General features: G+C 39.9%; 1 protein-coding gene across 1 annotated transcript; it reads right to left on the reverse strand.

Annotated features, from left to right (window-relative positions):
• Positions 1–2,974: 2,974 nt before the first annotated feature.
• Positions 2,975–6,193, reverse strand: SLC25A53 (solute carrier family 25 member 53). The gene is made up of 3 exons (XM_075186051.1): positions 5,905–6,193; positions 5,535–5,591; positions 2,975–4,805 (listed from the first exon to the last, which is right to left on the reverse strand). Exon 3 carries the CDS (start codon positions 4,689–4,691, stop codon positions 3,816–3,818), a length of 876 nt encoding a protein of 291 aa, XP_075042152.1. The 5' UTR covers positions 4,692–4,805; positions 5,535–5,591; positions 5,905–6,193; the 3' UTR covers positions 2,975–3,815.
• Positions 6,194–12,034: the final 5,841 nt, after the last annotated feature.

Here is a 12,034-nt window from a genome sequence, read left to right on the forward strand (position 1 = left end):
TGATGAAGTAATATGCTTTGGCTGTCTTGCTAATGAAAATGTCATGCAAGAGGGAAATTAAAGTATTTTAAAAAATAAGCTGTAACATACTAACATAGTTGATGAGGTTGAAAAAAGACACCAGTCCATCAAGTTCAACCTATTTTGGATCTCCTGCAATCCTTCACTTATATTTGAAATTGATCCAGAGTAAGCAACCGCCAATCTGTTTCAATTGTGAAAATCCCCCCAGACTCAATATTGCAGTCCTATTTTTACCCTATATCCACTACTATCCTTCAGTTTAATTAACGGTCGTATCACTGGATACACCTTTCGCTAAAAATTTGTCTAACCCTTTCTTAAACATATCTATTGAATCTGCCATCACAACCTTCCCTGGAAATGAATTCCATATCTTGACTGCCCTTACTGTAAAGAACCCCTTCCTTTGCTGGCTATGAAATTTCCTCTCCTCTAACCTTAGGGGGTGACCATGTGTCCTGTGTATAGTCCTTGGGGTAAAAAGTTCCCATGAAAGTTCTCTGTATTGACCCCTAATGTATTTCTACATAGTAATCATATCTCCCCTTAAACGCCTCTTTTCTAAAGTTAACATGCCTAAACTGGCTAACCTTTCCTCATAACTTAATGACTCCATACCCTTTATCAATTTTGTCGCCCTTCTCTGAACCCTTTCTAGCTCCAAATTATCTTTTTTATAGACTGGTGCCCAGAACTATACTGGATATTCAAGATGAGGTATTACCAACGATTTACACAGTGGCAAAATTACACTGTCTTCCCTTGCATCTATGCCCCTTTTTATGCATGCCAATAGTTTGTTTGCCCTTGCAGCTGCTGCATGACATTGAGCACTATTGCTAATTATACTGTCTACAAGCACTCCCAAATCCTTTTCCATTATAGATTATCCTAAATTAATTCCATTTAACTTATAGATTGCGTTTCGCTACTCACTTTTTCAAGGCCTTGAAAAAGCGAGTAGCAAAACGCGCATTGGCGTTTGCCTCGCTACAAAATATCCTCACTTTTAACTTGTGTGCCTGTTATACTAGCAGGCAGGCGTGTTAGTATACAACATGTGAATGAGATCTTGTAGCAGTTACCAGTAGTATACTAGGAGTCTGACAAATAGACTTACCAGACAAGAATAGACAGTGTTCACCCTTACCTTATACAATTTAACAGTGTTTGTGTGTGAGATTATCTAAACGGCAGGGTTGATATCCAGCAGCAGCCAGTAGCAATACAATAGGTGTTCAAACGGCAGGATTGAGATCTCGCAGCAGTTAACAGGACCATATTAGGTGTTCAAACGGCAGGATTGAGATCTTATAGCAATCAGTAGTACCACATCAGGTGTTTAATAACTACTAGACCGAGTATTGAGAACAAGTTAGAGTGTTATTAGGACTCAGTTTATTGGGTAAAATTGCTGCAGAGAAATTATGCCAGACCATATGCGTAGCAAAGCCATATAGCTTGTTATATGCAGACAGTTTGACTTATTACTGCCATATCACGATCACCATTAGGTGAACAACACTGTTATATTTGATTAGGATGGGATTAGAATGAAGTGAGGAATACAATGATTATTTAACTACATTAATACTATATATAGAGTAGCGGGGCTTAGCAAATTATTTTGCTATTTTAATTCACTTAGTTGTCACTTTATTGGTTTTATATTTCGCTATTACATTTGGAGGGTTTTAAATTTTAATTCTAAGATTGATTAATAAAGATTCAGATATTTTAATAAATTCAAGATCGCTGAGTGCCTCTATTAGCACATTTCTCCCTTTCCTTTCTTTCACAACATTAGATTAACTTGTGTGTGAGTGCACCATCCAGTAATACCATTAAACATAATATAAATAATAGTTAATTATCTGGTTATAGTAATAGCGATCATCTGGTGCAGTGGTACCCCTTTGGATAACCTTACATTTATCTGTTAAATCTCATATTCCATTTGGCCGCCCAATCCTCCAGTTCATTTAAGTCCCTCTGTAGAGAAGCTACATCTTGCTCTGATTTTATTACTTTACAGAGTATAGTGTCATCTGCAAAAATAGAAACTTTACTCTCTAAACCATCACCAAGGTCATTAATAAATATATTAAAATGGAGTGGCCCCAGCACGGAACCTTGAGGTACTCCAATTAAGACCTTTGACCAATTAGAAAATGTTCCATTTATCACAACTCTCTGTTCCCTATTCTCTAACCAGTTTTCGATCCAAGTACAAATTTTGATTTCTAGACCCAGTTCCCTTATTTTGTAAACCAACCTCTTGTGTGGCACTGTATCAAAGGCCTTTGCAAAATCTAAGTTGACCACATCTACTGTGCTGCCCTGGTCTAAGTTCCCACTAACTTCCTCATAGAAACTAATTAGAATAGTTTGACATGACCTATCCCTCACAAATCCATGTTGATTCCCACTAATAATTTTATTGCGTACCAAGTAATCCTGAATACTATCCCTTAAAATACCTTCCAGTAGTTTCCCCACTATTGATGTCAGGCTAACAGGTCTATAATTCCCTGGTTGTGATCTCGTCCCCTTTTTAAACAACGGCACCACATCTGCTATTCGCCAATCCCTTGGTACTGAGCCTGATCAGATTGAAACTCTGAAAATTAAGAATAGCGGTCTAGTTATTTCCGAGTTTAACTCCATAAGGACCCTTGGATGTATGCCATCTGGACCTGGAGCTTTATTTATCTTAATATTCTTCAGTCGCCTTTCAACTTCTTCCTCTGACAACCAAATATTAATTAATGGCATGGTTTCATTTCCATTTTTATGTATTACTCCTACCAATTGTTCCTCTCTGGTAAATACTGAAGAAAAGAAAGTGTTTAATACCTAACAGAGAAGTTTTGTTTCACATCCAAGCTATTCACAACCTGCAAAAAAAAATGCAAACCACATAGCATTTTATTTTTTACAAATGCACCTATTTGGCCACCAAATGCAATTCAAGGAGCACATACATTTCCTGGTCCATGAAAACAGGAGAATACCTACTTGTGCAAGTGTACAGGATGTGTTATGAAGAGTGCACATTTCAGTAGGCACACCTTACTTTGTAGTTTTCACCCAGTGGTAAATTTATCAAGCTGTGGGTTTGAAAAAGTGGAGATGTTGCCTATAGCAACTAGTTAGATTCTAGCTGTCATTTTGTAGAATGTGCTGAATAAATGATAACTAGAATCTGATTGGTTGCTATAGGCAACATTTCCACTTTTTCAAACCCACAGCTTGATAAATTAACCCCCAGGTGTCAAAAAGGATGCAAAATTGTCACCAGTTTTGAAGTGGCAGTATTAGGTACTTGAAGGGAAGTAAATGAATATGTGCACATCAACCAAGGAATTCTGGAAATGGAAATATAATATTATTACATATTTCTGTGGTGGTACTATGGTAGTAATAGGTAGATATTTGGGATGTTTCTTTGTTTTTTGCTCATTTATATTTTATTTTCATCTGTAAATATACAAATGTTCTACAAATCAGCTTGTACAGTATTGAAAAAGCAGAAGAATTTGCACATGGAAAATGCTTGGTGCTATACATTATTTTTCTTTCTATGTGTAAGCACACAAATATATTTTTGATAAATGGGTATGTCCTATATGCCAGAATAAATAGAATATTTCCCTTTTAATTATTTGCTCAAATATTACTGTAATTTGGTGACAGTCACATATATATAGAGAGAGAAAGGGCAATACATTCTATAAAGGTGTAATATAATTCATTGGTACTTCAGGAATGCTACATTTCTTCCCCTGTGTTTACAAGCACTGTCTGCTCAGTGTATCATGAATAGAATTTGTGAAACCCCAAGTAATACAAGAACGAAGGACAATAAGAGATGCTCCACGGTACAGCAGTGAGGTCCTTCCTCCACTTTTTCTCCACACTTTCACTGCCACTTCCCTAACACAAGGCAGTCCATTCCCTACCTCTGCCTGCATGTTTACTACCAGAACACTCAGTGGATAAAGCACCAATGAGGTAAATGCTCCATTTACAGCACCAGAGCCTAGAGAGGGTGCCCAGTCTGGAAGACCTTGAATGCTCAACATATCTCTGATTGGCTCTTTACAGGAAAGAAAAATAGCACTTCCCAGCATGTTTCTGACAAGTATTACTGTGAAACCTCTGTAAACTCCAATTGTTAGCCATTGTCTTTTGCTGTAGGTCTGGAACTCTTGCAAGATGGAGCTGGCACTTGGAAATCGGGCATTGTTACGACCATCCTGCAGAATGTTCTGTATCCTTTCAAATGGTACAAGGAGTATGGCTTCTATTGCCCCAGATAAAAATCCTGAAAGGACACAAGATTTAACTCCTGTTGTATTGCTTCTAGAGAAAAAATGTTGGAAACTCCCCTGGGTACCAAAAAGTAAAGTGCCTTGTACAGTTTTTGCCATGAGAGGGGGTATCAGGCCACGGTAAAGATGTTTAATACCTTCTTTGCTCAACTGATGTGTGGCATCCTGTATGGTCAGTGTGTGAAGCTGCTGTCGAAAAATTGTTTTGTAAATGGGAAAGGTGAAAACTGTGGACAGGAAGCTGGAGGTTGCACCCACTAAATAACCACCATCTCTCCAACAATCCCATCTTGGCGTATCTCCATTTTCCATATCACCAGCTCTTGGAAACATTAACTATTTCCCAAATCAGTGTCTGAGGAGCCTTTAAACCTTGCAGTCTTTAGAGTAGACAATTAGTATGGTTCATCCTTGACTTTTTTAATCAGTATTTTGATTTCAATTATACTGCAAAAGGAACAGTACATAAGTATTTATTGAACATCATTTTAATTTTATTTTCAATTTTTATATTTTTCAAATAATTGCAATACGTTTAAGATCTGAACAATTTCTTGTCATACATATTTTCAATAATACACAGAGCTGCTGCTAAGCAAATCTATATATTCCAGTGTATTTTTGCATGTAATTTGTATCCTCCATCTGCAACGTACTCCCTATACGACGCTGTTTAAGACTCCATTTTAAAATAGGGAGATCATGAACAATAGCCTTGTATTTACAGAAGCAAACATTGGCTTGTGTTATGTTTCCAACAGTGTACATTTTTATATATGTTTAAATGCTTGGACTTGGGAGATGAAATTCAGTTATAGTTGGAGTGCAGCGTGCTGCTCATTCATACTTTTCTCTTTTTTTGTTTCAAACTAATACTGAATTATTTACCACTTTGTAGTTCATGTTGTTTTATTGATAATATGGAGCATAGATTCATAAAATATATTCTTCAACAGCAAATAATTACGCTTCAAATGCAAATTGGTGTTCAGTAAACATATTGTTAAAATAGTGCAATATTACAATTATATAGCTAAACATATGTAATCCATGACACGGACAAATTAATTTAATGATTAAGATAGGTAAACAATATGCTACTGTACATCTTTTATTAATTGATTGATGGCAAATACAACTTCCTTTTAATAAAATGAAAGAGGAAACATTACTCACAGTAAGCTTCTCAAAGATTAAAGGTGTTAAAAGTCATACTGCAGGTCACATAACCACCTGCAGTAAAGAATACACAAACAAATTCACTTACTCCAATTGAGAAACATCACATTCAATATCATTTAAAGGGTAGTCTTGTTAATAGTTACAATTTCCATGACTGGAAATTATTTACATTGATGCTAGCTTTAATGAAAAAAAACAATGAATGAGAAAGAAACATAAATGAGTTCTGCTGCCAGCTAAATACACAGCTTTATGAAAATAAGCAAAGGTTAATTTAATTTGTAGAGATAAATGTATGGGATCATAATAATCACAATCTCGGGTAGGAAAGAGATATATGAACAACAATAATGTGTATAGTCACCTCTACAGCAGGAGTATCCTGTCTCAGCCCGTCAAACACAGCTGTTTTACAAATAGCTTTTATTCTAAGGAAGCTACACCCTTTGTCTCAGCTTGATTGGCAGAGCATCTCAACATCATTTCCTCTGTGGAATCCTTTTGTTCTTTACTGAACCACTGTCCGAACACAATCAGATTCATCAACCAAATTATAACAGGCGCATCATTTCAAGCCGTCTGTTTCAAACACTGCAGTTTTAAAAGGCAGCTTAAGTCTTTCTTACAGAATTACAAAGCAGACTGTTCTTCCACTGCAGCCAAGGATTGTGGGTAGTAACCTTTTTCTCTAGAGACATTTTATCTAGCTCTAGTTCTGTATGTTATGAGACTAGCACTGTGTAACATGATTTTACAACATGCACATGAATATTCACTTGTTATTATCTTTTTAGTGACATACAGATGTAAAAGAAATAAATGTGATAGCACCTTGATAATTCTCTCTTCATAGCAATTTCGCACTGATTTTTGGTATGTCTGAATAAACAGAAAAATGCACTTGGGTAGATAATATATTTATCGAAATATAAGATTTAATATAGGGGTTAAATTTGAAAAAAACCTTTACACCCAGGGGCAGAATGGGAACTTATTGTGGATGGAACCAAGTCAACTGGAGGTGGAGCCAACACAAAAGTAGGCGGGACTATGACTTATGACACAGTGGGTCATCTCTAATGCAATGCAGGGGAAAAGCTGCCAGTCCTGTGCTATAAAAATACAAGAATCGTTTTGGATGATTTGTGACTGGTTTATACCTCTGTGTTCAAACTTGTTTAGTTGCCTACTAATGCATCCTTTCAAAATCCCCTGGATTTGTTTAATAAGTTTAAGTATTATGAAACATGTTGGCACAATTGTATTTGATCAGTCTGCCAGAGCAACATCTGAACACCTTACCCCACTGTTGCATCTTCTCTGATGTCCTGAGATGCAAACTACCAGTAAAATTTCTCTATTTATAATATATGAATATGTGTACTGTGTGTTTTAAAAAAAAGGCATTAAAAATAATCCTTATAATAAATGGCTATCCAGTGCGATCACCACAAAGGTGAAATTTTGCAAGCATCTGCAAGAAAACACTTATTTTGCAACAATTGTATATGAGCCCTAAATGTGTCCAGTGTTGGTGGTGATTTGAATTAATAACAGTGCAGGGAGGGTTGGCAGACAATGTCATAAGTGAAGGAGAGAGCTATTCCAAGGGTTTGATGGTGATATACTAAGTACAAAGAAGGAAGGATTAATAATATTGTCGGTGCAATGGGGGCTGGCCATATGTTCTACAAAGTGATCTGAGAATGGGACCAATGCAAGGTAGAAGGCAGGCAATGGAATCAATGCAAGAACCACTAAAGTATCACCAGAGCTGAAATAAGGCTCTGGAGGTCTGGGGCACATTTTAGACAAATATACAGGTAAAACTGTGTTCACTACTGTTAGTTGCATGCAGCTCTGCCTTCACGAGTAGCAGAGTGTAAAGTGGGCCATACCTCCCAAGTGTCCTTGTAGTCGGACCAAATCCTAGCTTAGCAAGACAGTCACCCAAATTCGGGACTGCCCCAACAGATTCAGGACAGTTGTCAGACTGTCCTGCTCTCTTCTATCTGTTTTTATCACTTTCACCGCCAGTGGCTGCTGATTTCATTAGATCAGTTGCTGCTTGTCTGAATCCTGGAATGTTGGAGGCCCAATTTGGGGGAAAAATTGGGTACATGAAATTTAGAAAACTCTAACCAGCCCTGGCATTAAATCAATAGCACCCACATTTAATAATTAGGCCTCCCTCCGGTACCAACATTAAAATAATAGTATTCATGTTTGATAAATAGATCTATTTCCTTCTGTGGCCGCATCTCCTGAGTTATGGCCACCGCACGAATGTGGTGGCCATCTTGAAATGGACTCCGGCGCCGGGAGGGGTTAAATCACTTGGCGCTAGGCGCCGCGTGATATGTTGCTAATGAAAATGTTTTTGTTAATAGATAAAAATGTATTTTTAAATGTGGGTAGCACCCAGCACTGCAGCAGGGAAAGAGTTAAAACCCTGCGATAAGCGCTGGGTAATGTAAAAATGTATTTTAGATGAAAAACGTGTATGTGTAGGCACTGCAGCGCTGGTAAGGAACCAGCGCTCAGCGCCAGGAGTGTAACTATATATATTTTAATTGTAAATGTGTGTTTAAATGTATAAAATGTAAAATGTATATGTATAAAATAAAAAGAAAGTACTTACCCGGTGCTGGGGCTGCAGAGGCAGCTCTGGATCCCCTTCACCCTTCAGTGGATGCCGGAGGGACTTAACAACCAGCCTCCTGGAGTCAAATAGGTCCAGATGGTGCAGCGCCTCCTGGAGATCCCAGGAAGCTAAGACCCTAAGAGCTCAAAGAGCTTCAACTAGCGACAGGGCAGGGACTGCTGCCCCGGGATCTGGCTGCTCTCCCTAGGTACTATTTTCGGCCAGAGAGCGGAGCATAACCACGGTGCAGGGTCCCTGGAAGTAACTTTGGGCGGGAGATTTAAAAGATAAATCTCTCGCCCCAGACAGAGAGGCCCTGGGGGAGGAGAGTGGGCTGAGCCCCCTTCTCCCTGGCAGTTCGTGGACAGGGGGGGTGGAGTATACTGCCCCCTGCCATTAGCAGCAATGTTAAAGGTGTTAAACCTCTCTGGGTTGATTCACATGCAGTCTGCATGAGTCAACCCAGATTGGTTAAAGGGACAGGAGGACAGATTACCTCCTGCTAAAACTAATCTCCAAACGTGTATAAAAAAGGTTCTGTTTTGTATTAAAAGTTGTTCTTCTCATCTCATCTGACCTAATCACTGGTAACTTTAACCAGCGAAGAGCAAATAAACATCACTTGCTTCAGAGAACTGAGGGTAAATGTATTAAGGTGCGATTTTGAAAATCCAGCGATTTTCTCGGGAGAGTTGAAACTCGCAGATGTATGAACCTGAGATTTTATGTAAAATTGCCAGAGTTGTGTTTCTGTCAAAATTGCTACTTCCAAAATCGATAGAGATAAAACTCCCGACTGTTTGCCACTCTAGCTATACAAGTCTCAAATGTATGAAGATGCGATTTAGCAAACTATCCTGAGTTTGCTTTAAAAAAATGCCAGATAAAACACGCTACATACGTGTTCAGTAAACAGATCACTGTTACACTGCCCTGCTATAGAGCCGGAGGTCCTGGCAGCTGTCAGAACTGATAATAATAACTAAAAGTAAAAAAAAAAAAAAGCGTGCGGTTCCCCCCTCTATTCACTATTAACCCTAGTGCTGCCAGCCTACTGCTGGTTACGTAAAAATATGGGAAAAATTTTGCGTGGGGTCCCCCTGATTTTCACTTAACCAGCACTAGGCAAACCAGCCAGGGTGGGTGGCAGTATAGAAGGGGGACACACAGCAGGGGTCCCCTTGCCATAATGACAACCAACCACAGGCTGTTTAGCGCTGGGCTGGATTCCCTAGGGAGTGGGGTCCACCGAAAAATGAGTGGGCCCCCCCTCTAGTGACTCCCAGCCCAGTACTGAAAGCACTAGGGCTCTTCCTACACCCCTGGGCGGTGGGTGTAGGGTAATAAACAGCGATATAAGTTGAAAAAAATAAACAGACACCATTTTATTTTGTGGAACTACAAGTCCCAGCCAGCCAGGGTGCCATATACAGTGTGGGCATGCTGCTACTTGCATAACTACAAGCACCAGCAAACCCATGGCAGCCAGGGCATGTTGGCATTTGGAGAACCACAAGTGCCAAGATGCCCTGACACCCACGGCTGGCTGGGACCTGTAGTTCCACAAAACAACATGTTAAATAAACCACCACACCCTCATTAAAGCCACATACTTTTATTAAAAATAAAAAAGCCCCAATATACTCACCACTGATGTTTTCATCTGTTGTCAGCAGCGTTTAATCCTAAAATGTCTGTAAACCAAGTCACAAAATAAATTTGTAATTCTCATAGTCTGGCTTGAAATGTCCAAAAAATATTTGTATCCAAAAGTCCTGCTTGAAATGTCTTCTCTTTGTCAGGATTCACTAGGATGAGTGGGATCCTTCTGTTCTGCCTGGGATTGATGGTACTTCACAAAGAGGCGCGAAATCAAACAAAGTGGAAGGTTTTCACCAGAGGTTCCCACAAGGGAATTTGGGCTTGGCAGCTTCAACTCTGCAGGTCGCGGCCCTCTAAGAGAGTTCCCAGTGAGCAGCGATTGTGAGCCGAGTACAGAGGAGAATGTAGGCAATAGATAGCCACAAATGAGTAGGAGTACTGAGTGATGCTCAGTGATCGTCCAGAAAAAGATAATAGGTGATTTGCAGCAGCACACTTGGAGAGATGGTAGCGATATTCTGCAGTAGTTACCACTAACGAGTGGAGCAGGTAGTAGGTGACGGCAGCAGCATGCTCGAAGAGATGACAGAGATGAACTGCAGGAGTTACCACTAATGAGTGGAGCAGGTAATGGGTGATTGCAGCAGCACACTTGGAGAGATGACAGCGATGAACTGCAGGAGTTACCACTAACCAGTGGAGCAGGTAATAGGTGATTGCAGCAGCACGCTTGGAGAGATGACAGCAATGATTTGCAGGAGTACCACTACCGAGTGGAGCAGGTAATAGGTGATTGCAGCAGCACACTTGGAGAGATAACAGCGATGATCTGCAGGAGTTACCACTAATGAGTGAAGCAGGTAATAGATGATTGCAGCAGCAGAGTGCATGAGCTGCTTCCAGGCTAGGAGTCTGACGAGAAGAAACAGCACTGAGACGTGCTGGGAGGAGCCTTATAAACGAGAGGTAACCAATGGATGAGCCGGACAGGTGAACACAGATGAAATGATTACCTGCACATGTGCAGAGCTGATTGCTGGAATGACAGCTGGGGAAGAAGCAGGGAATGAGGAATGAATGATACTCAGGTTACCGGGTGGCAGCCGTGGGTGAGCGGCATGTGACGCTCTTCTTTTTGGGCAAAAAGCTCCCTTTGTTGCTTGAAGTCTTCATTTCTTCTAGCCATTAGGGCCCCCTTGTTGCTTAAAGTCTTCTTATCTTCAGCCAGGAGGGCCCCAGATTTGTAATATCCCATCCGGAACATGCTTGTAATAACAAAAAAAAAAATGAAGAGAGCCGCCGCAAACAGCTTCCACAGTGTAGAAGCTCCGATATAAAATTAACTTTGTTCATGCGCTAGGTCCATTTATATAATACTATAAATATTGCTTCCCCCACCAGAATTGTGATTGGCACGAGTTGAAGGGAGCTTTCTATAGGCTCTCAGGCTTCCCTAATGTCCTGGGATTTATAGACTGCACACACATTGGCCTGAGACCTCCTCGTGCAAGGGCACATGTGTATACTAACCGACACCATTCATACTCAATGAATTTGTAGGTGGGCTGTGATGCAAACATGGAAATAATGAGTGTAGTTGCAGGCTTCCCTGGCTCTTGCCATGATGTCTATATCCTGCGCTCTATCAAAAATTTGAACATGGTGAAATGCCTGAGGGGTGGCTACTGACTATATATTAATAGGTGGGGTTGTTTACGTGTTTAAATGTGTATTTGTCACCAACTAAATGTATTTGTTTCATTCTTGGTGCCTCAGGATATGGGTGTCAATCCAGGTTAATGACACCTCTGCTGAATCCACAGACTCCTGCCCAACATCAATATAATGAGTCACACACAGCCACTAGAGGGGTAATAGAATGTACATTTGGCCTATTTAAGACCAGATTCAGGTGCCTAGATACTTCTGTTGGTGTGCTTCTTTATGCTCCAGGTATGGTGGCAGATATTGTGTTGGTGTGCTGTCTGCTGAAAAATTTGGCCCTGAAACAAAATTTACCAGTAAAACCTGCAGCAGACAGTGACAAAGCAGAAGAGCTCATTCCATCAGCTGATGTGTATAATACAAGGGGGGGGGGGGGGGGGTTAGTAGGTGAAAGAAACGATTATCCAAAGATATTTTGCAGGTGAGTAGTAGTAGTAGTTTCTTTAGTACCTGTAAATGTTAGGGATTGAGCAATAACCTTTTTTTTTTTGGCCTGCTAGATTAATAGAGAATATGTTGCCCA

The sequence above is a fragment of the Mixophyes fleayi genome, chromosome 9, assembly GCF_038048845.1.
Source record: "Mixophyes fleayi isolate aMixFle1 chromosome 9, aMixFle1.hap1, whole genome shotgun sequence".
NCBI lineage: Eukaryota > Metazoa > Chordata > Amphibia > Anura > Limnodynastidae > Mixophyes > Mixophyes fleayi.